At 39.6% G+C, this 27,572-nt stretch overlaps 1 protein-coding gene across 6 annotated transcripts in view; it reads right to left on the bottom strand.

Annotated features, from left to right (window-relative positions):
* ST3GAL3 (ST3 beta-galactoside alpha-2,3-sialyltransferase 3) overlaps window positions 1–27,572 on the bottom strand; it is a 174,137-nt gene that overhangs the window by 127,361 nt on the left and 19,204 nt on the right. For 4 of the 6 annotated variants that reach the window (XM_053984959.1, XM_053984961.1, XM_053984958.1 and 1 more), the window contains 3 exons: window positions 10,233–10,280; window positions 8,327–8,461; window positions 891–933 (listed from right to left, as the gene is read on the bottom strand). In XM_053984959.1, the coding sequence (XP_053840934.1) occupies window positions 891–933; window positions 8,327–8,461; window positions 10,233–10,280 (226 nt within the window). The remainder of the gene's footprint in view (window positions 1–890; window positions 934–8,326; window positions 8,462–10,232; window positions 10,281–27,572) is intronic. The other 2 variants (XM_053984963.1, XM_053984964.1) reach the window with 2 other exon arrangements.

The following is a 27,572-nucleotide window of genomic DNA, read 5'->3' as shown; positions in this document are numbered from 1 at the left end:
AAGTTCCTACCTAGAGACTTTTTCATCTCCTGCAAGCAGCAGTTCCCAACACACTTAGGAGTGTGTTATTCCATTATGGAAGCTCACAGGCTCCTCATCATCACTAAACTGAATTGTTTCACCCTATAAGTAAAATAATATTTTCAAAACATTAAGAATGGGGCCTATATTGATATGACATGTTGTGCAGGGGATGTGTTCTCAAGTCATTCAAAGCCACAAGATTGGGCCCTTTTAAGTAGAAGGCTTTTCTACTTTTAGTAGTGTTTTTGCTCCCAGCACCAAAAAATTCCATCAGGTTGCTGACCCCAGAAACAGGTTCCTACTGACCCCTAGTGTTCGGCAACCCAGGCTCAATTCGACTGATTTAAGGCAAAAAGCATGAGAAGCATCTTCATCCTTCAGCACCGCAGCGTCCTTCTGACATAGCAAGAGGTCCCTGCCTTGTGCTGAGGTTCTTTCTGCTCTATTTTATCAACAAAAATAGTAGTATCAATTTTTAAAGGAACAAGAAGAAAGGAAATATAAATTCATAAGCATCCCAGCAAATTGTAGATTCACATTTCTTCTTCTTTCACATCTGTAATTAATTTTTCATTTGGAAGATTAAGAGAAGGATATCAAGAGCAGACTGACAGTCACGGCTTCAAGTGAATATTTATAGACTCTTGATCAGTTATTAAGGAATTAATGACAGTGAACCACAATCCAAGCTGGCCTGCAAAGCCTAGTGCAAGGAAAGGAGTTGTAATTGCCAGGTTGCTGCAGGACTTGGCTGTCCAGGAAGAAGTGTAGAGTCTAGTGAGCCAGCTGCCCAGGTGACATAAAAGTTGCTTACAACAGAAAGCTGTAACTACAGAAATGAAGAAGAATCCTACTGTTCTACTTACAATTTTGAGTCCAGGTTCAGGAGAAAGCCCAGTTTGTCATATTCTGGAAAACAAAAGCAAAGGACATGATATCATAAAAGCAAGAGTTTCCTCTGCAAAAGGCACCAAAACCAAACAGCAGTAAGTCCTTATAGCAGCTGTTAATACAGATTATTGTTACTCCAAGGTATTCCTAAATTAACATTTCTCAATCTCCAGGAAATACCACAGCAAGAGAACACATGGGTAACCATTAATTTAGAAATCACTAGAATTAAGCAAACTATCCAGAGTGATAAAAAGTATTACTGAAACCACTTATGCAGTGATAAACAAAGCTTTCTTCCTTGCTGTACAAATAATTTTGACACTAAACTGTAAGAAAAACATTCCTCCTAAGTTCTGATGTGCAGAGCTTTGAAATTTTTCTTCATTTCTTGTCTATTCCAACCCAAAACTTCATAATCAAGCAGCTCTTCTTCAAGAGAAAGCAACTCATGGTGGCAAAAATGCTTCAAATTCAGGTGTTGTTCAGTAGGAAACTGCAAAGTCAGTTAATAGCATGAACAGGGGATAGCTACAGAAACAAAACTATCACTCAGAACATCTAACTTATGTACAAAATAAGCTTTTCATTCAGCATCTCTGAATATATTGTGATCTTGTAAATCTGGATAAAAAAAAACCGATTAGAATTTACATGATATACACAAGGAAAAGGTGCAGTGTTCCCTGAGCTTAACCCAGCTCAAGGCCTCCTCACACTGAGGACCCCTGGGTCTCACAGCTATACAATAAAAAAAAATACAAACAGAGAAGTAAAATAGATAACCCAATCAGAGATTAAAAGAAACAACAACAAGAAAAAAAATTTCTCATAAGCTTTTAGAAAGACCTCATTGGAATTACAAGATGACTTTTCTCAAGAGACACCCCTAGAATTTCTGGTGCAGTACTTTACCTCCGAAGATTACAAGCTTTTCACACTCTCATTTACTGGCAGAACAGCCAAGCCTAAACATGTACCTTAGACACAATGACTGCAGCAGATAGGTCAATGTAAACTGTGCCATTGGTTTCAATCCCATTAAGATTTAATTCCTGAGCCAAGGGAAGTATTCTATTTGACATCACTTAGGTAACAGAAGCTGCAGAACACGTGCATGCTTGATGTTGGCACATACTGTCTGTTCCCTGCCAGCACTCGAGTGCCACCCACCATCCCCACTCCACCTGTGCATCTCTCCTCCACTCTCCACATACTGACAGTTCTGTTTCCCCCATGTGCTGCTTTCCTCATAATTTCTTCCCAGTTTATTCCTCCCACAAGAAATTATGTCCTGTACAACCTCACCTCCTCCGCCAGTAGGATTGTGCATAGGAAGGTATCCATTCCATAAGAAGAAACATGCCTTCAATTTTTATTAACCCTTCTGACTCCCAAAACTAACATCTGTACTAAGCAAACAGCCACAAAGATTTTTTTTCAATAACTCTTTTTTTAAAACCATCTATAGCCACTGACCCATCTGTCATTAGTCTTATCTCATTCAAACCAACATTCCCTTCTTCCCAACAGGAAATACAAAAAGAGGAAATGCAATAAGAGATATATCACCTCATAACTACAACAACATCCTGGACTTTCTATTAACTCAGCACTTCATCAGCTTTGCAACTAAAGCACCAGAACACTGACATGAGCTAAGCACTAAGGCTAGACCTCCACTGCAGTGTTTTGCAAGATTTCTCTTTGTTTGTCACAAATGTTTCACCTTCTCCAGGCTTTAAGTTTTGATGTTCACTGATTATTACTGACAGAGATACAAAGTAATTTCTTAAAATTATATGTCAACTTCCTTGCAACAGGCACTTTTAAAAAAAAATGTATTACAAAACAACATTTCTGGTTTCAAGCCAGATGCAGGGGTATGTTCTTGATTTTCAGTAGGCTGTAAGTACAGTTTCAGGCTGTAACATCAAACCAGAAGCACCACGCCCCTTCCTCTTGTTGGCAGGTGAGATGTGCAAACTACTGCAGGCAGAGAAATGCTGCTCTCACCACGGGCCATCTCACACCCATGGGCACTTTTGGAAGTTACCATTACTATTAGCTTGGAAATTAATCTCTATCACAGGCTGCTCCCTCAGGAAAGACACTAGGACTCTCCAAAATTACAGATTCAAAGTTATCTTCCTTTTTAGCAAAAATTGGAGTCTTGGTACAGACTTCCAGTGTCATTTAGCTGTATCACTAAAAATACAGGGGCCAAAAGTCAGCCCACATGCTGGCTGGAAGCGGCCTGGATTCACAAAAGACAGATAAAGTCCAAATATCTGAAGAAAGCCAAACACACAGAGCCTAGGAAAAGGCAATCCTTGTCTGGAGTTATGTGTCTAGATTAAAACCAGATGAAACACAGATCCACTAAATCAAAGTACAACTGAATCTAAAACACAGCTTGGTCAGGGTGTGATGGTTACAGGAGAGGAACTGAACTGATCACACAGCTCATAGCTCAAGAAGGGGGCAATCCCATTCCTACCCTTTCCTCCATTGAAAATAGAGGTGGCAATAGCCTGCCTTGGCATTCATGCCACCTCTCTGTGCCCTTACACGTTGCTTCCTCCTCTCATAACCTTAATTTAAAGCGCTGCTCACCAAGTTACCCACTTGATATACAGAAGTATTTCTTCTCTTTTTCATGTAGTGGGATAAAGAAGTGCTGGAATATTAGAGAAAATAGAAAAAAACAGTTAGATAGAACAAGGTAAAAAGACTCCAGCTTCTCCACCAAAAATCAGCTTGGACCAGCTGGCCATGTTAAGTGTAGTCTGATGTTGGCCTCCACCAACATCATCATGATGACCCTCCCCCAGCACCCTAATCATTAGGGGGTCTCTGCATTGAAGGACAATGCAGAGCCACTCACAAGTACAGTCTGGAGAACTCCCTTCACATTTAAGCATGTTGGTAGGTCTGATCCAGCCCAGGCCATGTCTGGCCCACCAATTTCCAGACCAGACACTTCTATGGCTCTGTGGCACAGGATTTGCTTTTAAAGCAAAAAATGTGTAAAGGTAATAAAGAGCTTAGTTTGCACCCCCTGGAAGAACATCATGGAGTAATCTGAACAAGACTTTATATTATCAGCCCACAGAAGACTGAAAGGCCCATGAAAGATAGAAGTAACACTATTAGAAGAGCACAAGTCATTCTAAAGATCACAATCACCTGTGCTAAGGACCTACAGATCTCAGCTGACAATGTGGTACAGCAGTGCACAGAAGCACAAAAATGAACAAACATGGGAAATGAAGTTTCATCATGCACCATAAGAACAAGAGGTCATCTTAGGTCAAAACCAAAATGCATTTCTACATTTCCAGGAAGATCAGAACTGAATAAGAATCTAAAAACTGACAACTATTTCATAATAAAGCATGTAATTGGGATTACATGAACAGAAATAGAGCCAAACATAGCAATTTCTATAAATTATGCAAATCCTGTGCCAAATTCAATGTTGGCATTAGCATGGAAATTCCTCCAAAGAATCCAACAGAAATCCAGCTACCAGGCTGCAAGTGAGAGATGCATTGTCTCATGTCTGAAAAACTCCATGCAGCCCACCCAGGAAGCCATAAAGCCCAGTGTACAGTATCTAGTAAATACTCAAGTTGCCTTTTGCATCTGCAGCCAATATAGCTATATAGAAGCAAAATGGGCAAAATTTCCCCTTATGTTACTAATCTGAAATCAACAGTCCAGGAATTAACTTGGCATAGTGGTTTTAGCCTTTCAAGCTAACTGTAACCAATTTCACTGATACTAACTCTTGAGTGCTAACCCTTTTAGCAGCCAGCTACTTAGAAGCACAGTACAAATAACTTTGCCTACAGAAATAGAAAATTAAACTTTTTTTTTAAAGATGGGCTATATGCAGTTCTAGCTCTGTGTTTAACTGGTAATTGCAAGAACAGGAGGGAAGGCACAAGATTCAATTTCGTTATTTTATTCAAAATGTTTGTGTTTGTCAAAGAAATCAGTATTATTCTCAAGAGTCAGAAGTCCTATCAAGGATGCTCAGACCACCCTGATACATTTCATCCTGTCCAGTGCAGTTTGGTCTCTGCAGAATTGAGGATCCAATTGAGCCAAGCCCTGGTCACTATTCACATGCAAGTTCTACATCTGCAGCAAAGGCCACAAGTAAAATAACTTATTCTGCAATGAAAAAGGCCAAACACATCACATTCACCTTGGACTAAGAAAACACATATGGACAGTTATAAAAGTTCAACAATGTAAATAATTCTGCTAGAACTCGAGAGACAAGAAAGAATTAATGAAAAAAAGTCATGTTAAATGGATCAGCTGAAAAGGACAAAAGAAAGCTTTTATTCCAAAGTTTAAAAAAACAGCAGTCAGGACTACTGAGCAACAATCAAAGTACTGCATAAACAAAGACTTAATGTTGCATCCTTTCCTTAGGATTTTCACTTTAACATCTTCAGTGATAGAATTTACTGATGAAAACATTATCTTCTATTTAAATAACCAGGGAATAAAAAAGACTGTGAAGGCAAGTTCAGGAGTGGTAAAGCTGAGGCCACCCGAGCTTCTCAGCCCAGCCCTGCATGGACTGCATGCAGGTCTGTGTTTCAGTTTCCTCCTCACCCCCACTCATGCTTTTGCATATGCATTTACCAGCCTTTTTCTCCAGGTTGCCAAGTGACATCAAGGAAAACACCAAGAAAACTGCTAAGACAAAGCCCAGTCCCTGGTGCCTTTCCCTGCTCTGTAACAATCACAGAAGGAGCAAAAGTGACACCTGTAAAGCTAAGTGCTCAGCCCTTGCAGCCCAGCACCAGAAGCTTACATCACCAATCTACACCTACACATCCTAATAAAACCATAGCAACCTCCAATGGTAGAAAAGCAACAACTGACTGCTTTAAGCTGAATTTAGGAAAGACTCCAATAAGAGGATGAAAAATTTCCTCCTCTGATATGCATGTGCCCTTTCACTTTCCCCAGGAAGTCATCAAGTTTCAAGCCTTTGCTAAACAGTTGTTCCATTTACTGCCATGAGTCCACTTGGCAAATGGAGTTAATTCTGCCCTACTGAGTCTCCCAACATACTCTTTATTCTATAAATTTTATTGTATTTCCTAATAAAAGTCAAGACCAACATTAACAAAACAGTAATCTGTATTACTTTAGTGACTTACAAGAAGTGCTGATTTGATGCAGAGATGTCACAAGGGAGAGAAAAATTACATTTAAATACTTTTAATTTGAATCATTCATTAAGCTACTTCTTGACATTTGCACCTCAGATCATTCACAGCTGTATTTTCAACTGGAGGAATAGAGCATTAATAAGAAGACATATGATGATACTGAGCATGCTGGCAAAGTCACATAAGGACTATGAAACTGCTTCATGACAGTCACTGGCAAAGATTCAAGCAGCTCCCACAGTCTACACTCAGAAAAATAAAGAATGAAGTAGAACTTCATTAATCAAAAATGAAAAGGAAAAAGCATTTCTTCAGAAAAAAGCCACTAAAACCAGCAGAGAAAATACATGTATTTCCCTTTTTTCTTTCTGCCTTACAGGAATGAAGAAATATACAGCATAGTAAGTTCATCTCTCCTTTCACATCATTATCACATAGCACTAAGACAGAAATGCTATTTGGGTGAAAAACCCCAATACACTAGAACCACATCAGCTCCAAACATTAATTAAAGTTGCTTTCCTCAAACCAAGAACACCTAAAGCTAATTACCACTCACCTGAAAATCCAGGATATATCAGAGTTTGCAGCTGTAGACATTTGTACTGTCAGAGTATCATTGAGAAATCAAATAAACAGCAAGGAATCTTCTGCAAGTCAATGTTTTTGTCTTATGCTAGGAATCTATCACTACTCTACCCATTTAATACCTCATTCAGTTGCATTTCTATTCTTGGCCTCCATCCTTACCACTCTCCATCCAAAATGTAGGCAAGTAGTCATCAAATTCACTCTGGAGGACAGACACAGGGTTATTCTCATCCTTCACAAAATGGTTATCTGAGCATCTCCAGCAGCTGAATGAAACAGAGAAAGTTTCCTTCATAGTTCTCACAGCTTTTCCCAAAATGGTTATGGACTTTGACTTAAGGAATCACTAACAGCAAACTCTAAAATAAGCACAGATTTAAATTCTCAGATGATTACTCCACGGTAAGTGTGAACTCAGCATTTGGAAGCATGGTCTTACATGAAGGCTTTCATAAGCACATGAGCTGCAGCAGATAGCTACTCTAAACCAAAGTCTGGAAATCCAGAAGAGTTAATACATGGAAACAATTTGAGCAAGACCTAGATAACACTTGGCTGCTTGTAATGTTGGAACTAGAACCTTATAAGCCTGCAAATGAGAACATCTGCTATGAATCAGTGGTCAGTGCTGCAATCAAACATGTCTAACAAGAGCATAAGCCTACAGTCCAAAGGCATTCAGTATTTTCAGCAAGCACAGTAGCATCTGGGAAACTTGCACATCCAGTGCACTCCTATCCAAGGCTTAGAGAAGAAAAATTTAGCTTGCTGTCAGACACAGGAGGTAGGAAAAAGTCTTGAACAAAAATAGCAGGGGTATAAATCTAACTTTCAAGGTCCAATGTTTGATTTGGTAGCAACAAAGTAAAACAAAGCAACTGGAGAGGAAAGAAAAAAAATAAAAGGAGCACTAGCTGTCTATGGGTGAATGAAATCTAGGTCTCCTCAAACAACCTGCGTCCTGATTATTTCCCCAACTTCAGAGCATGACACCCTTCTTTCTGAAATGCTTTCAGCTGAAACACTGGCCAAGACATAACATCAAACACTTATCTCAGCTGCCCAAGCTTTATCTTTTAAGGGAAGAGACAGCCATGAAGAGAATTACAAAAACATCTGGACTTGTGAAGGCTGGACTACAGCATGAACCTCATGGTTCAGCCTCACTCAAAACACATTTGGCTTGCATACCCTCTACTCAATAATCCCCTATGAAGCTCCATAGCCAGATGAGCTCCTGAGCACTCAGTTCAGAAAGTTTATCCAGAAAAACCTAGATGGTGTCATTAATCTGAGTTGCATAAGGACAGATATCCAGCATTTCTGAAAACTGAGACTTGCATGTGGGACAAAGTTAAGGGGAAAGCCAAGATAAGGACAAACAGTCAATTCAAGTATGATACAGAAGCTGCAACAAGACATTGCCCTTCACATGGCATGATTAACAAGTATTAAAAGGACTTCTAAGCCATTTAATATGCAAATATCAGTACCAGTTTTAAGCAGCATGAAATCTTAACAGGGAGACTATTATTCTCAGCTGGTTTTGACTAATAAAGAAAAAGGTATATGTAATTTTATGTTTCAAAGCATATAACTTGATCTGAAACATCACCTACTGGGAATGGCTGGGCCTGGAGCTGCCATGGTTTCTGTGGGTTCTTTCTGGGCTCTGTCTTTTCCTGGGTCTGCAGCAAGGTGAGATGGGATGGACAGCGGAAGCACAATAGCCACAGTTTTTCTCTCTCTCCTTCCTGTTCAACAAGGAAAGCTATCCCTCAGTTGGACAGATATCACACATCTTGACATCTTATTACACATACCAGTTCAGAGCAAGGTGAAGTTTGCAGCACAGTAAGTGCAAAGTACTAAACACAAGAACAATAAGCGTACAGCTTTCTCGGACATTTCTGAGCCTCCCTTCTCAAATATAATGAGTTTTCTTCATGTTTCTTTAATGAAGGAAGTCAGTCTTGTTGCAGTGAAAGGGTTTACAAAAGATCAAGTCTTACTGTCTCAATTCCTAAGCAATCTAAGCTTGAGTTGTAAAATGCAAGCAGAACGAGGATCCAGGCAGTGCAATGGCTCACATGAGCCTGTCTCCCACCCTCCATATTAACAGAACTCCAAAAGACACAGAGCAGTTGAACTGTTTTTCATCACTAAGTTTACTTTCCTATTGGTGTAAACATTTATGGTTAACTCCATAGACACAAAATCTGTGGTTAAAATTCAAGCAAGGGTATCTCAAACGTATGCAACTTCCTCCCTACTTCTGCAGACTGAAGAGACCACCACCCAATACAGGAGACAGGCAACAACACACTTCAGTTATGACACATTAATTAGTAAGAGAGAATTAATAGAGGGTTTCTTCCTCCCATACACACAACAACATATCCATTTGGCACCCTAGGGATACTCCCACATCAGATCATGCACTAAGAATAGATCTGTTTCCAGATACAAGTTTTAGAGGAGATACAGGGACAGTAGAAAAAGTTTGAAGTGTTTTAAACAAAGTTACTACCACTAGTTCAGGGGTTAGTATATCAGATGTGTGTTCAAGCTTCAATGTTAGTGTCAGGCAGCAGGCTGTCTTTCAAAGTGTGCAGGCAGAAGACAGGTGCTATGTTGGAAGGCAGCATATTCCCCCTATCAACCTAAGAGGAAAGGCTGGCAAGCATGATAAAACAAAAAAAAAAAAAGCCAAGCAAAGGTTTTGTCTTTTGTGGAAGACAATAAATATCCCCATCTTTAAGTGTTAAGGGGTTTAAAGTTATAAAAGCAATTCTTAGCCTTTCCCTTGCACTTCATATATCAATATATACACACTGTAAACTGAATTTCATCAAATATCATGCCCACTATGGTGTGCCTTGGCTGCAGCTTGCACATTACACACAGCCAAATGGAGAGTTACTGATCTAGTGAAGTGCTCCCAACACAAAAGAATTTTTGATTTCTGGTTCAATTTAATTGTAGGTCATGCTTAGGTTCCAAACAAAATGAGATTGGGAAGGATTTGCCCTGGGGTTCAATAATGCTGGTCAATCTCCACCAAAAAAAAAAAAAAAAAAAAAAAAATTCCAGCCCTATTGGTTTAGTTACGACACTTTCATCTTCTCCTTCCTGGAAGCATTCCTAGTGTCTTTCCCCAAATAACTCAACTGTTTGTTTAGCTGGGAAACTATCCTAGTAGCATGAAATAGTTTTTCTTCAGCTGGTAGGTGACATCATCTTAATGCCTTTCACATGAGAAGAGGAGCACAAACTGCATCATCAACATGTGTCCAGGTCGTTTCCTCACTGGGTAAGGGAAGAGTCCCACAGGTTAATCCTTGTGTCGTACTAAGGCTCACAGAACTCCCACTGCACTGGGAAAGGACCTATTTACCCTTTGGCTAGATGGTTGATTCCCACAGAAGTCTGACGCAGTGTCCTGCCTCCCAACATGGCTACCATGTCCAATTAAGTAGAAGCCTTGTCATGAGGTGGGAGATAGAGAAGAAGGCAATGTTGTACCTGAGCCTATTGTATGTCCAACGGAGTCAAAGGAAAGAACCACTGAATCTGTAACACAAGAGTACAAGTTCATTTTCCCCTTTCTTTCAGCAGCATTTCTTGCTGTAACATTTTTTGTTCTTTTGCTTAAGCAATTCCTTGTGCACCCTTCTGCCAGGAAGCAAAACAACTTCTTCACCAACCAGACAAAACAACAGGCACCTAGCAGAGGCAGAATATCGGAGTACGCAATAAATCACAGTGCCGTTAACCAATGAAGCAGCCTCAATTCATTGAAAAGAATTTCATTTTATGTCTAATAAGCCTGGTCAACTGAATTATAACATGCTTTGACTGTTGGCCTAGAGAGTTTTTTCTTATCAAATGCATTCCTAATATTGTCCCCACTTAGGGGACTCACCTGTTACAAGTAGTTCTTCCCTGACACGGTTTGTTAAGCCAAGCACTTTGTGCTCCTTGTACTCCATGCTCACCACGTTTCCCACATCTTCACTCACAGTAGTGGCTTCCAACTCAGTGCATTTCAATTCATCAATATCTTCTCACCTTTGCACTATATGCAGCACATGTGCCAAGCATCAAGAAAATATAACCTCTCTACTTGATACCCTTTTATTTTTCTTTCTGGGAATCACAACAATGACTTTATCCATGACTGAAGTGGCAACTCTTGCTCACTAGTTAATGCCTGACACTTTTAGTCACTGTTCCATATGATGGGGCACCCTCTGCCTCAAATGTGGTTTTAAGATCCTAGTTTTTATATATGCAACTTGACATTTGTCCACATAGAAACCCTTAGTGCCTGCTTGCACTCAGCTGACCCCATGATCCAGAGCCTTTATTAGTCATTCATTTTCCTCATATAGGACTCTTCCAGCCTAGAATCTGTTTGCAAAATTATCAGTAATAATTTGATATTCTGTTCCAAGTGGAGTTGCACTATGGGATCATCCTCAATAATATGACTTTCTCCCAGCTTTATGCTTATTTGAGACAAACCAAGATTTATTTTGGTAATAAGCCTCCTGGTTTGCCATCAAATTTCATGGAAGTCCTAACTGAAGGAGAAAGACTACCAAATTCTATTCCCCTACCAGTGGAGCAAAATTGGACCCAGAACTTAGAGACAAATTACCAGTAGGCAAAACACAAAAAAGAACAAACCACCACAATAGGATTAATAATTTTATGGCCTGAGAAGCTTTAAACTGACACAGCTGAACTGCCTATCATCTTCACGTAAATGAATAGACTGAATCCTTTGACACTTCTCTTTGTCACTCAGGTTTCAGATGTGATCAACTCATCACACATCCTTTGCAGCACCACAAAGGCTGCCAAGGTGCAAGCCCTCAGTGCAAGGCAAAAAGCTCAAGCACAAGAAGACTTAGCCTGCTGAAAAGAGTTTAACCTTCTTCTGCATCACTTGAAATTTAGGCAGGCTACAATCACAGGCAGTTACCATGCTAGAGCTGAAAATATCTTGACACAGGACTGAGCCCTTGGGTTCTCTATATTTTACATTATCCTGATGCTTATTTTCCAACTCTTAAAAATGCAATAAGAAACTGTTAATTTTCAAAATAAACACTGCTGTTTTAATAAAGGACTGTTAATTTGTCTGGCTTTAAAAGAATTTAGAAAGAGAAGGTCTGTGCTGTCTTGGACCCAGCACTATGGTAGTAACATTAAAAAAATTAAAAAGAAGACATTACTAGTCTCAAAACTTACTCCAACAAAAATAAAAATCCATCTGGACTTAACAACTGTGTTTCCTCTTTTGGGAATAAAATTCAGACATCATTATATTATTCTAAACAGCAAGGAGTTTAATTCATTTTAACTGCATTAACTTCATTTGCCATCAATTTTAAAATATCTCTGTGGGGTCCTACTTTTAAAAAACTGTTGATATTTTTATCAACATAAAGTACTGCTTTGTAGTTAATGTCAAATTTAAAAGCTGTTAATTTTTCTGAAATATATTTTGCATTCAAACACTGCACATGAAATATTAGGACTTATCTAAGAATGGCTGAAAAGCACTGCAAGTACCAAATTAACGTTATCACAACTCACAAAAAGAGTATAATGTTTCATTCCCTTAACTGAGAACATTATCTTCCTCATATAAAAAAAGCAATTTACAAGCAGATTAAGAGCTCCCTTTTCCAAACCAGTCCTTCATGCTACTATTAGTTTCAATTAATCAAATTCACTGTGAATAACCTATATTATAATCAACTCCCCCTCAACCTCCAGAATTTCCTCAACATGGATCTTTATTAAAACACTGTGTTTATTTCTGGTATTAGCACTCCAAAAGTGAAAAAACTACAAACCTGAAGAAAGCTGAGAAGTTGTCACCTTTCTTCTATCCAAAAAGCTACTCACATCCAAATTCAGAGCTACAGATTATTTCTGTCAGAAGTTGATGGAGATAAACATTTCTTTGAAGCAAGCCAGATTTACATGCAAATACACTGAGTTCTGCTTCCACAAACATAAGGAGAAAAGTTTCTTTGCTTCTATTTTCAAATCTCTTCCAGTCATCGCTCAGTTCAAAATCCTCCTGACTTTCTAAGGGGTCTTTTTTGCTGAGACAAAGTGGCAGCTCTGTCTGTGCCCAGTGCCTTTCCCCAAGCCCCAGAGTGTGCTCTACCTTTCAAAGGCAATCTTCAAAGACTTTATCTTTCAAAATTCATTAAGACACAATGTAAAACATACCCACTTACATGCACCTTAGCTTTAGGTGTCAGGAAGTGTTCGTGCCTGAAGGAGCAGTCCCCAACCTTTCAGATACCTATTTCCATAAATAAGCTTAAATTTTTGTCCTCCTGCCTTAACTGAAGGGCAGCCTTTATGCCTAAATCATGAAATCTGACACACAGTAACTTGCCAATATGTACAGCTTAAGGCTGCACACACCACAGTGCCAGTCTTTTACATCTGTTTTCATGTTAACTACAATCTTCTTTTTCAGTGGCTCTAGCAGCTTAAAAAAGAAAAGAAAAAAAAAAAAAAACCAAAACAACAAGATATAGCAAAATCCAAATGTAATTCTGGATCTTATCCAATCCATCAGAAGAAGCAAAGACAGCATAAGCACTCACTCAATTTAGAAGGCACTCAGTGCCAGGAATAATGATAGCTGAGACCTCACCAGCCAGATTGCAAAGTTGCTTTGGGTCACTTTGTGTCAACTTTGGGTTCAAGTTGCATTGGGAGCTATGCTCTGGGTCACTTTCCCCTCACTCCCACCATCCAGTTAGAGCATCATAAATTAGACCAAATATACAAATCTGCTTCCTCATCCCCCACAAAACAGTCCTGTACTACCTGAATGCACTCCATCACAGCCCCTTTGGAGTATGGAGGAGTGTTGTATGACATCCTGTTCCACTGCTGTGAAACCAACACAAGGATCCCATTTCATTCAGGAAAAAGGAGCTCAAAGACAGACTCTGCAAACACCCCCAGTGCTGCTCTGGGAACAAATTTAAACTCATACCCAACAACGCTCCATACAGGACCCAGAGCTAAATGTAGCTTCAAAGGAACACAATTGGACTTGCACAGATCTGTTCTGTAGTAAAAGAAAAAACAAAACCAAAAACCAAACCCCAAAAAAACTCACCTGCAAGCAAATCTGTGATGACTCCATTTATTGCTGCACTTACACCACACTCCAGCTAAGACATCCAGGTATGTGGACTGATTGTATTTCAAGGCAAGGGATGCACTTCAAGTGTTGCTAACCCCTTACCTTTCTCAGGGCCTGGATAACTGTGCACCACACTCCCCTGTCCCCAAGACAGGCAAATTAAATCATCCATCTTGCTGCATACATTGTGCACCTTAGCTCAGGGCATTTCTGGACAGCAGACTAGCATTCAACTGCTACTTGTAACACATTGCTGTATCTTTTCCAGTACTCTAGTTTCTGAACAGAAAAATAAATGAAGACTTGGATCTTCACAAATGAGTCATGATAATCCTCACCAACAAACTGCAGAATTGTAGGAGACAAACAAAGCCATGCTGAAAAACATCTGAAGTTTCATACTCCATGCATATCACTAGATAAACACTTAATATGGGTACCGCACTGAAGACATGTATGGAAACAGCTTTTAAAAGCCCAACTGTGTCAAGTTCTTAAAATCATGGAGGAGCAAATACATGGATTCATTTCCAATACAAATACTATCCTTACTTTGATTTCGTCATTGACGAAAATGCAATATGCAAACCAAAAAAACAAGCAGTGGCAACATATAATGAGAACCGCAAAAATCATACACGTTCAAACAAGAACTGTACATAAACTTTATGTTTACCTAAGTGCTATTTCAAAATTTCAGTTAAGATTTTTATAGTAAGTCCCTCCAAGAAGCCACTACATTTTTATTGCTTTTTACAGATTCTCCCTGCAAGGATTTGTAGATATTTGTTTCAACCTATTGGAAACAAAAAAAGCTGAATCAATAACTTATCTTATCTGGTTTTTGGTGGGGGATTGTTTAGGGTTAAAAAAAAAAAAAAAAAAAAAAAGCACAAGCAAAACCAGACTTCAGCAACAAAGTAACTTCCCCAAGAAAAACAACATGATTGCGTGCTGCTTTGGAAGTGGTCCTGAGAAACCACAAACTGTCAGTCCCACTGGAGTTATAAGAGTTTAATAATAAAGGCTTAACACAGCCTCAATACCACATACCATTACAGCAATACACTCCACAGGCCAAGTCAAACAGGGAATACAAGAACACATCACAACTTAATGCTGTGATTTGGCACATTCTTATTCAGATGCTCAAGCTCTGAGGTCTGTATTGCTTTCTTATAATCAATGTCTCTCATTCCATACACCCCTGTTCTCCAGATACTCTGATGGATTCCTACAGAACTATAACCTGTATTTAATAACATCTAATGTAATTTATACCTCCAGAGTTTGATCAGAGACCAGATATCCTGCAGAGCTCCATCAGCTGGCCTGAGGATGGCAACTGCAGTAATATTACCCAACAAAATTTTGATTCAGAGTCAGAATGAAAATAAAAAAATTAGATGCTTCATTTTTATCACAGAATTAGAAGAACATCCTTAAGGGTCTGCCATTCACCTGTCTCTGTTTTCCTGCTGAGTACTGAAAAGTATAGGATCAAACATCCCAATAGCCATCAAAATTTATTTTCTATTTGAGATCAATATTCTGGAATGTGACATACCAGAGAAGGAATATCTAATGGATGAAACTCTTCATAACTTGCTGACAAAGAGAACATAACAACAAAAACTATTCTTATGTTTCACCTAGACAGGAAATGAAGCACACAAAAGCACTCTCAAACACATTCTACTGTTGGGATTCATTTGGCAAGAAGATCTTAGAACATCTCCTACCCCAAAGAAAAAATATTTTGAATAAGACCCTCTCTTATGATGACTATGCAACATACTGAATAATTCTTATATCCAAAGAACTGAAGGGAACTGAATAATTTCTGTTCTGTCTTAGAGATCTCACTTAGATATCTAAAGTATGAATATCCTTCCTCAGATTCAGTAAAACATAACTGCCTGCACTTAAAAATTCTTTGACAGGGCAACCTTCACTTCCTAACACATTGTTTTGCATGCTGAAGATGGATTTAGGGAAGGGCTAAGTAATTTACTCAGTTTAATGACAAATGCCATCCTACTAACTTATTAAGTATCCTACTTTTGCATTAATGCTGGGCTCCCTGCTCCCCCAGCTTGGTCTATTTTGCTTTACTAAGCTCTTTCTTCTACAGTGCCAAGGATTTTCCGACTTAACACCTTCTTTTCTGAACACTGTGAGATGGCTCTGTGTTAAGGGCACTGGTCACTACAATAACATCTTCTGTACCACAGTTCAAGGATGTTCCAAATGACTCATATTCATCGTTTAAAACTCAAGGCACTAATTATAAGACATCACCTAAGCTCCACTTCACACAGCATCAGTGAAGGTCAAAGGAAACACATATAATACCACTCTGACTGATAATCTCAGCTCCTACACACATAGTCTGTCAAAAACAATCAGTACTGCTCCCATGTTTAGACACCACAAGGAGTTATGATCTCAAGTGTATTATTTGAGCAGTATAATTCTAACATTTTCAATATTTAAGATGAGAAATTACATATGGTAAAGACACATACAGAGGACAGGCACACTTCCTAATCACAGATGTGAAAGCTAATAGCAGCAAATAGAGGGACTGCAAGTTTTGGCAAGCAAAACACATGCAGAGTTTCAGTCCAGTGCTGTCTGCAGCTGATAGGAGACCCAGGTTCAAAGTTCAAAACTTACTCCCTTTATGGGAAAAGTCACTCAGCAACAGGACACATCTTCAGCAACAGGAAACATCTGATTGTAAAGAACATTTCCAATAAACTCTGGGTTTAATAAATTGTCTTAAAACAAGGCTGCACTAAATTTGAATGCCTGTCCTGTGTGGCAGGTACTTATTTTGGTACGGAGATGTGGGAATAGGACAATGCTTTTTTCACATAACATACCTGTTTGGGAAGATTCATCCTCATTTGAGAACACACATCATTGAGAGATATCATAATAATGGAAATATCTCATTCTTAACAGTAATTCACTTATGCACTGTACAAATTAAAGTTTCTGCATTGCTGCTCTAGCCACTATCTCTTTAAATATAATGCCCATTTACAAAGCTGAAGAAGGTCCATATGTTCTCTCTCCACTTTTATGGCTGACCCAAAACACCCATTTTGTTGACAGCTGACTTCATAGTCAAACTTAGATCTGAATTCAAATTCCTTGGCCATTCATTCTGTGCAGACATGAGGTCCCTTTTGTGCTACAGCCTGGAGCCAGCCACACCGGGAAACTTGACACGGAGCACTGAGCTCAGCACAAGCTCTGCTGCAGGGAGGGCAGGCACAGCTGGCTCTGAGTGAGTCTCTGCAAACTAAGCCACAGCCAACAGGGGTAATTTTGCCATAACCCATGCAGCCCTGAACAAGTCCTTTGATTAAATTGTTTCTCATCCATAAAAATAAACAATCTTTTTTCCAAATTTTTTTCCAAAGACCCTTGGATAAAAGGCTTGAAAGCTAAGAATGGATATAGCAAAATATTATCACTTGTCTGGAGAATTTAATGTGGCATCAAGGTCTACTGGTTACACTGTAAACAGAAAAGTCATTCTCTATCACCTCTCAATTTCCTGTCACTTAATTGAAAATACAGCTCTCTTAGTGATACTGAACTTGAGAGATGTAGTAATATTTCTTTAGGCAATTTTTATGAATTTCATGGAAGCTAACCAACCTTTTTACACTTGTCGTTTTGTGCATTGCTCCTTTTTCATCAGGACATTTGTTATGAAGTGGTAAACGAACTGAACAAGAAACAACACTCATGTTCTGAACAGATGTATTTTTATAATGGTTTGAGCACACCAATTTTCTTTATTCTGCAATGAATGAATGGAATGAAAAGATGTGGTGTCCTGCGCCAGCTGGCAAATGCTTCAGAAGGACATTACATTGCTATTGTCTTCAGCAGTGCCCAAATAACTTTTGGTGGCAGGAAGGGCTGGTATGTTTTGCTCATAAGATCAGTATTTATTTGGATCTACTACATAACTTTGCAGAGCCATGATCAACATGGTGCTTCACTGAGCATCAGGGACATGCAGCTCCTCCATGTCCATCACAGCTCCCTGTTCCAGGGGAAGGCCAACAGCACCTGCTCCTTACCTTGCACTTTCCAGAAGGGAGGTGGTCAGTTCCAGAGACAAAGGACAAGGTGAGATCAAAGTGCTGCAGACATTCAGTGAAGATATACTTGGCTTTGAGGAGCACAACTCCAGAGAAGGTACAGAACTACCATAAAGTCACAAAAACACCCAAGCCAAACTCTACCAATAAGGCTGGTATCCAAGAAGTTATTTTCTTGACAATGAGAAATCCTTTATAGCTAATCCCAAACAGATTCTCAGTATTTTAAGGAGTTCATTACCTCCTAAGACAAGCCTCATATTTTGGTTTCAATTATTATTGTAGTACAAAGTCAGTTATACTCCCAAATTCCATAGAGGAACATGCAATAAATTACAAAACAGTACAATTTCTCTCTTTGAAGATAATAATCTATGTGGCAAGACAGAAAATAGGTACCGGCAGTTGGAGAATTACACAGCACAGAGAAAATTAATTCTGTATTTTCATATTGCAAAAAAAAGCATATATTGTTAGCTTAGATACTATAAAACACAAAGCATTTATAATTTGAAATAAATTGCTTTAGTCTTGCAGCATTTTTTCTAAACATGGATATGAGCCTTTACCTTAATAAAACACAGTTTGTGTCTCAAACTTACATATACTCACACAACTGTCAGAGAACTCTGAAAGGCTGAGGCACAATATTTTCTGGTTTACATAAATGAAGATATTTACACACAATTAATGACAATCAGGACAACTATTTTAATAGACTGGTCTTGGTTTTATGCCTACTGAACCACTCAACTCTTTTTTCCTCCCTTTCCCTCACATGCAAAAACCTTCTTGTTTTCCAAGCTAACTCTCAGGAACCTCTCCTTTCTCAAAAGCAGAAGTACAAATACTTCCATCAGGAAATTGACATTCTTGAGTTTGTTAGAAAATGATCTACAACTTATGATATTTAGCCAGTGGTCAAAAGCTTCCCAAAACCTTAAAGCACGCAATATCTGGCCCAACTACCATAATAACTGCCAACAAGGTCCTATGTAGAGTTTTTACAGTGAGATTTGTCATCTCTCCTGTCTCTGCCTGGAGCACAAACAAATCACAGGAAGGAGTAAGGTATGAGGTATGAACCTAAAACACCCCCTGAATGCAAGTGTTTTAGAGGCATCTTGTCTAGAAAATGACCACACTTGAATTTCTTTTGCATAGCAAGGACCTAGATCATTTATTAACGTGAAAGGTGATGTTGAACAGAAAGTCTGCTGGATCCATTTTTCACTCACGTATTTTGCAGTCTGGGGCCAGGGGGAGGTTTGTGGGAATTCATTTAACTTTTAACAGCATCACCACAACTGATTCCAAAATTTGAAGATATTTCTGGCTCATCAAATCCTAAAACTTAGTAAGTTTCCAAAACATGCTGAGACTTCCAAACAAAAATTTTTATTTGTGGGATCCTATACAATATGTGATTTTATAGGTAGCAGACATACTCAGAGATATGGAGCATAAGTTCTTCCCAAGCTGACTGGCTTGAGGAGCAACTTGTCTTTACCTTACTGATACACTAACTACAAAGGGCATTATGTCTACACAAAAGCTTTCACATCCTAAACCAAACACTGACACAAGCAAATCTGAAATAAAGGTATTCCCACAGTATCTGCTTGACTATGAAAGCACCCATATTCAGAGGAAAAAAAAAACAAAAAAAGCCTCCAAAACAAAAACCACAGTTATGGAACAGTACATATATTCTCATTTCCTATTATTTTCTTTTACAGAAATGTTTGATTTTAGTTTTTAAAAAAAAGAGTTCATCAAAGCATAAGAAAAATAACCCAGGGATGCACTACATACTGTCAATAGTGTCTCATTTCCATGTGCAGAAATTGTAGGACAATGAAAAACTTATTGAAATAGCAGCTGCAGGAGTGGAAGTTGATCACCACATACACCACCCAGCCCCTGGACAAATACAGCTGGAGACAATCTAAAGAAAACTGTTCCTCCTATCACACCACATAGAAAAATACAATGAATCCCTTTAAATTAGCACTTGGCAGAGAAACAAGCCAGCGAGGGGAAAAAAAAGCAACCAACCAAATAAAGCATTAAAATAATTCCAAGGCACCCAGAAGGTTAAGTAAGAAGAAACATTGGTTGCAGTCTAGGATCAATGGAATTAAACTGCTGAGCACCTCCCTGAAGTGTTTTGGCCTTCTTTAAAAAAAAAATATCTCATAGGGTTGTTTCCAAGGCAGCAGTGACTAAAAGTCAGCAGCCACTCTTCTAAGTGGGAAAAGGACATAAAAAAAAGATGCCAGTCTCATTTTCAGCTACAAGAACTTTTACTCACCATGGATAAAGTCTATCAAAAAGATCCTCATCAGTCAGACTGAAGGTTACAGTGACACAAAGCTTGTGTGCAAAACTGGAATAGGCAGCAAAATAGCAGAGAACTGCAGAGAACTACACTGCATTCAAACATACCGGGTGACCCTATTCAGGAAAGCCACAAAGTCTCTTGCATCTTTGCAATTAAAATGCCTCTGGAAAACAAAACTAAACAAGAAAACCCACCCCAAAACCAGAAAGAAAAAAAAAATCCACATCAATGGACTACTTTAATGAAAATATCAAGACAAGAGATAGACTTGCTTGAAAACAGTAATCCAGCATCCAGCATAGCAGCATCACTGAAGCATCAATTTTTTGTTGTTGTTGAAGATCCTGTGAAACTGCCAACTCTACTTCACTAAAAGTTGAAACTTCAGAAATTGAGAGATGCCAAGAACAACTCCCTTTCTAAGTCAATTTCCACAAAGAAAATCTAATGTAATCTCAGAAAGACAAAACTTCCACAGCGCTCCACAACAGACTCCATTCCTTATTAGCATTTCCAGCCACCTGCTGAAGTATGCTTCCAGCCAGGATTTCACAGGCTCACTGCGATTCACAAATTTTAGAGTTTCACCAGTTCTGGATTACTCCACTAGCAGAACTCCTTATAAAAGGCAACAGTCATTTTATTAACCTTATTCTAAAACAGCTGCCTCATCTAACATAACTTCATTTGACTGGCAAAAAAACCCAACAGCTTGATGTTGGCAGGTCTGAGATCAATTCAGAAATAGAAAAGGCCTTTTCTTGGTTTGTGACAAGTCATCAATGTTGGCAACTTTTTGGCCCTAAATTTGACTATGAAATTGCCTGCACAACTGAGCAGATGATAGGGAAAGAGAGGAGAGGATTAAGGGAAGGGAGATAGCAATGAGTAGGGCATTCTACAAAAAAAAGAATACTGCAGAAGCCTGAGAGAGCAGTTCACAAAACACAAAGGCCTGCTGGTCACTCAGAAAAAGCAAACTGTGTTGAATGGCTTAAGCTGTTGGGTTTTAAAGTCAGAGACTGGTTGTAGAGGAAGAGGTTCTTAGGTTTTATAAGGTTTTTAAACTAATAAAAGAGTGACTTTCTCAGGCTGGATAACTTTGACATTCTTTTTAAACCATACCAAAACAAACATGCCCACCAACTCTCCCAAACCAAATCAAGAAATGGCAACACTAACCACAGTAGATGCTATTCAAGGTGATACACAAACCTCAGCATCGCAAGGCCAAGGACTCCATATGGAGAAACACAAGCCAAAAGCAGGATTGAGGGCCAACTTCAAAATTGCACATATGTAAGAGAACTGCAACCACTTTAACATCCTCACTGCATCCGAGTAGCTCCTTATCACCAGCCCCAGGCCCACAAGACTTCAGAGAAGGAAACAAAGTTATCAGTTGCAGCAGAGCACTTTCCCACAGCTGGTTTTAATTAAGCTAATTTGGCAGTAGTGAATGACAGCAAGCAGAGCCTTCCGAAATCACTTTGCAAGCACTTTTGCCAGCATTTCACCATCTGTCATAACCAGGGTACTTGATAATAACTAGGATGTGTCTGAGGTATAGCATTTTAGAACTCTGTATCCACTCTCCTTTAAAATCATCTGGTACAGCCACTGCTTACAGGTAACTGGAGCCACTGTTTACAGATAATAGGGTGTTGGGAGAAGAGGCAGAACTTGAGGAAAGGTATTGGATAAATTCCACTGAGAAAACCACTCCTGAAAAAGCACATAGATTACTTGCCAGAATCCCATCATACCTTGGCCATACCCATGGTACATGAAACTTATAAATGATCACATAGATATTGAAGAGATTTTGGAGCTGTAATAAACAGAACAGCCTATATAATTTCTAGGCTAGTTGTGTAGGTTTTTTTTTAATGCATACATGCAGGATAGGGCAGGTTTAGCATGAAGAAATTCTTTGGGTTATACCATGATGTCAGAACAATCCAGGGTATGGCCAGACTGTGCAAATTTAAGCCCATTAAGGGAATGAGAAAGGGTCTAGAAAAGGAGTCATTTTAATGGCATCTAACTACATAGAAATTTTTTTCTAAGGTAAATCTGTGACCAGCAATTGGAGTGGGAAACACTAATGGTATCAGTACCAGCACTGGTACATGACACCAACACACATAAGGAAAATATAATTCAAGAACATAAAAAAAAAAAAAAAAAAACAAACAAAAAAAAACAAAAACAAACAAACAAAAAAAAAACCAAACAGCCTTCTGCAGGAACACAGCAACAGCACATATCCACACCTGGTCTGTCTGGTTCACTCAAAGTATGAATATCTGATACTGAAATACTAGTTCAGATTAAAACACTGACCTGGCCACCTCCAATAAATGTAGATTGCTGACACTAAAGCCAGGGAAGTTGCCAGGTACCTTAAATCTGAACCAAGGCAAAGGAAACAATAAATGTTGCGGGATCATAAGTCTGGGCTTCACAAGAGCAGAATTCAGGGACCAGCTTCAGAAAAACCCACAGGATTTGGGCGTTGGGAGAAGACTGGTGCAGGAGAGTTTGCTCATTTTGAAGAATGACCTTCACTATGTTCAAGAATCATAGAGCCAATGTGCAGAAAATCAAGCAACGGTACCAGGAGACCTACATGGATCAACATGGAGCTTTTGACAATACTCAAATATAAAAAGAATGCACACAAGAGGTGGGAGCGGGGTCAGGTGAGCAGGGACAAATGTAGAGACACTACCCTAGTGTGCAAAGACAGACTTGGGAAGGTCAATCCTGCCTGGAGCTGAAAACAGTCAGGGACATGAAGTGCATCTACAAGTAACTGAGCAGTAAAAAGAAGACTAGAGAAAATATGGGCCTCCTGCCAAGGAAAAAATATGGAAAAGGTCAGGAGAAATGGGCAGGCAGATCTCATGAAGTTCAGCAAAGAAAAATGCAAAGTCTTGCTCCTGGAGAGGAATAACTATGCCCTACAGGCTGGGTGCCAACCTACTGGAAAACAGCTTTGCAGAGAAGAACCTGGGAATCCGGATGGAGCAGCTGAACCGAGCCAGCAGCATGCCCTGGTCACAAAGCCAGCCAACAGCTCCCAGGGTGGGGGACCCTTCCCCTGGCTCAGCACCACGGGGGCTCTGCTGCAGGGCTGGGGCACTGCTGGGCTCCCCTCTACAGAGAGACACACTGGAAACAAGTCCAGCGAGCTAAGATGATTAAAGGATTGGAGCATCTGCCACGAGGGGAGGCTGAGAGAGCTGGGATTGCTCAGCCTTGAGCACAGAAGGCTCAGGGGGATCTCAGTAACATAACCTGATGGGAAGGATTAAAGAAGGCAGAGATGGGCTCAGAGGTGAGGTACCCAGTGAAAAGACAACAGGCAATGGGAACAAACTGAGAAGCAGGAAATTCTGTTTAAACCTAAGAAAAAACCCATATCTGTACTACGGGGGTGCCTCCTAGTTACAACTATTTTGTGACTCTGTGAAACACCCTTGTGTTCTAAATAAGTATTGCTCTTAGGATTTTAGTGCAAGTATTGCCCCTCACTTGAGACTGCTTCAGAAAAAATTTAATGTAGAGGAATCAAATGCAAAAAAAAGACAAACCTTCCTTCCAGTCTGCTGGTAAGATGATGCCAGGCAAAAATTCTTAACAATGCCTTAAAAAAGTGAGAACTCAATTTATCCTCAATAGAGCACAGGGTAAATCTAGTAACTACAAGGTTAGGGTTCACTTACAAAGAATTTCCTTCCCAGTATAATAAAATATATTGCTAATGGCTACTATTTGAGTCCAGGAGTGAAAATCCAACGATCCTGCTGAGGTCATGATTATTACCCATAACAAACTGGTTTTACTACTGGCTTTCACAAGAGGAGCAGCCAGTTAAATACAATGTGAACACTGGAGTGTTTTGGCCAGGAATTGATTTTGAAGGATCTGGGCAGTTTCTCTAGAGTTGTTCAACATTTTCAACATGACTGAAGTGTCCTGCACTGACAAATTCCCCCATTAAATTCCACCCTTCAGAAGATTTCAAGCAGCTGGATTATTAATGCCCTGCATTCTGCTAGTGAAAATTTACATAGTGATGCCACAGAAGGCACAGCTTCCCTCCACTGCCCCAAACAGCCCATTCCTCTAGGCCCCCTCCTTTGAGCCATCACAAGGCTGAAAGGTCAAACTGGCAAGATGCCTGTCCATTTTGGTTTTCTGCTGTAGGCTGGCATTGTTTGCCATGCCATCAGTCAAACACAAACAGCTGGCTCAAGGTAAGCTGTAGAAACAAAGGTGAGGGTTGAAGCACAAAGAATGCGAGTGATGTTTCAAAACACAGTTATAGCCAGTGCTGGCAGTGTTTCCTGCAGCCAAAGCCCAAAGGCACATTAATATCTTTCTACTCACTCCTCCCTCACTGTAGCTCTACCCCTACCAGGCATCTAGCTTTCTGCTCCCAACAGATTCCATCACTAAAAGCTACCTACCATCCCAGAAACATGCAGAAGAATGAAGGACCATGAGGACAAACCATGATGAGAGGTAGACTCAGCACATGAAGTGCTTCAGTGAGTTTGCTACTATACCTACTATATCTTATACCTACAAGGGATATGTTCTGACACTGTGGCTTAGATCACTTTGCAAAGCAGAAAACCTCACTCACAAAGTAGTTCTTTTTGCCAACTTAATATCAAATAAGCCCATACCAGAATTCCATGGAATCACAGAATGTTTTGGTTTGGAAGGGATCTTAAAAACCATCTACTTCCAACCCCTGCCATGGGCAGAAACAACTTCCACTAGACCAGGTTGCTCAAACCCCTGTCCAACATGGCCTTCAAAACCTCCAGGAATGAGGCAGCCACAGCTTCTCTGGGCACCCTCTTCTAGTGCCTCACCACCCTCACAGTAAATAATTCCTTCCTAATATTCAGTCTAAACCTACACTCTCAGTTTGAAACCATTTCCATAAGTATATTACAGTAGAGTCAGAATGTAGCAGTGACCAAACTGAAGGTGTCTCATTCCCATCAGGATTACCAATTCCAACCACAAATTAACACCAAGCTCAAGGACACACAGGATACTTTCACAGCAAAGCAAAATTTAGGAGATTTTCACACCCTGTGTGGCCCAGCACATCCCTGCAACTGCCCCTAGCACAGCTGTGCCATCACAACTGGTCACAGGGTGAGGGGAGGTGGTAAATTGGATCATTGAAAAAGTATGGGACAGAAGTCACCAAAAATAGTGCTTAAAAAAGTTACTATGAAGTAGTCAATTAGAGCAGATTTACCACAAAAATCAACACACTATGTAGCTGTACTCTCAGAAACTTAGATTTGGAAAGCTCAGGTCCTTTCCATGGAACTGAAATGATCCCTGGCAAAATGGTAACATTCCTTAAAAGTGGGTCTTAAATAACAGCCCACCTGTTGACATTCAAATAAAACACAACTCTGGTGAACAGCAGCCAGAGACTGTGCAAGAATGTGGTAAATAAAACACAGGAGGAGAGAGTACGGCTGTCCAACAAGAGATGGAATAATTGCAACTTTGTCCCCAAACCTTTACTGGTTTTTTTATAGTTTATCTCCAGAAGAAAAACTCTCTGGAAAGTTCCAGTATAATCAACTCCTCAATCTAGAAGAAAGAAGGAACAGTCCTTCCTCAACACTGAAGGACAAAAAAGCTGTATTAGAATACACATCTTTGAAGCACTTTTTGTGACATCAAAACTAATGAGAAAACATTCATATTAATTGGGGGCTTCTCCACAAAACTACTTAGTAAATCCATAAATGCATGCTCTGAAGATGGGGCAGTGATCCAACAACAACTAATAACATGTCAACAGTTCCAATGAGTAACATATTAGGAGCAAAAAAAATTTCCAAACTCAGTGTGAAAAACCTCATTTTTTATCTTACACCAACAGTACCCTCTGCTGTTCCAAAGCTGCACTGCATAGGGTGACATCCAGCCCTGACCATCGGAATACTCCATCCATCAAAAGCACCTACCTAGCTTTATTCATTAATTATCTCACTTCCTGTAAAGATGTTCCAGATATGTTGGCTACTTCCTACTACAGAGACAGGTTTTGGGTTGGTTATAATGTTAATATATTTATTATCCCAAGACCTTCTTCTGTGATTAGAAAAATACAGTTTTAGCCTTAGAAATAATTTTTAAATTAATATTTTAAAATTAACAAAAAGAAAATAAATCTAAGGCTATTCTCTAAGAAAGACAAGACCCAGTCAACACCACAGTAATACTTTCTGGAACATTTCTGTAAAGCCAAAAGAGGGTTTTAGATTTTAAAATCAGTGTATTGTTCAACAGCCACACGCCAGAGAAATCCAAAACCACAAGGTTTTTCAAAACGCAACTTGAAGGCTACATCCCATCTGGCAAATGGCCCTAGAGGAAACAACACAGGAAGACTCCTGTACTTCTGATATCCCCTGATAACCCAGCATGCCCATGCTGGAAGAAGGACCATCACACTGCAGATGCAGCACAGCAGAGCAGAAACAGGGAGGTGAGGGTGAGGATCCCATGGGCTTCCCCTGTGATGAAGATTCCAGACCCATCCACGCAGGGTCACCATGATGCTTCAGCAAAAGCCCTGAACCTGAGGAGACACCATCCTCACAGTGTCCAGCTGATTATCTTCATCAGCAGAGAAATTCAGAAACTGAGTGTACTGCTGTTCTTGTCCCATCATGTGGAAGGCAACATGAGGGAGGATAAGCACAAACTGTATGAGCACTACAGGGGAAAAAATGCCCCCAAGTGTGATTTGAAGCACAGGTATCTCACCACAGGCAGCCTGTGTGAACAAGCACAAGGAGCAAAACACATACAAGAGCAAGGAACACTAACTACATTACATGGTTAAAATGGCCATGCCAAAATTGAACTGTGAATGAATACACTGAAGTATAATCCAGAACTACAGAAAAAAACAAACAAACAAAACAGAAAATAGAACTCCTTCAGTACAGAGAAGAAGAACAACAAACTTGTACAACTTGCAATGGAAAAGAAACCACTACTGCATGATCTCAAAACTTTTCAGGGCAGGGTGACACATGACAGAAAATGTCTACAGAGCTTAAAACCAAAAGAAACGGAACAAAACATGTTGTCCTTAACTATATTGTCAACAAGACCCTTCCACCCTGTTCAGTGTCTTCTTC

The sequence above is a fragment of the Vidua macroura genome, chromosome 9 (genome assembly GCF_024509145.1).
Source record: "Vidua macroura isolate BioBank_ID:100142 chromosome 9, ASM2450914v1, whole genome shotgun sequence".
NCBI lineage: Eukaryota > Metazoa > Chordata > Aves > Passeriformes > Viduidae > Vidua > Vidua macroura.
This window is presented reverse-complemented; position numbering and strand designations above follow the sequence as displayed.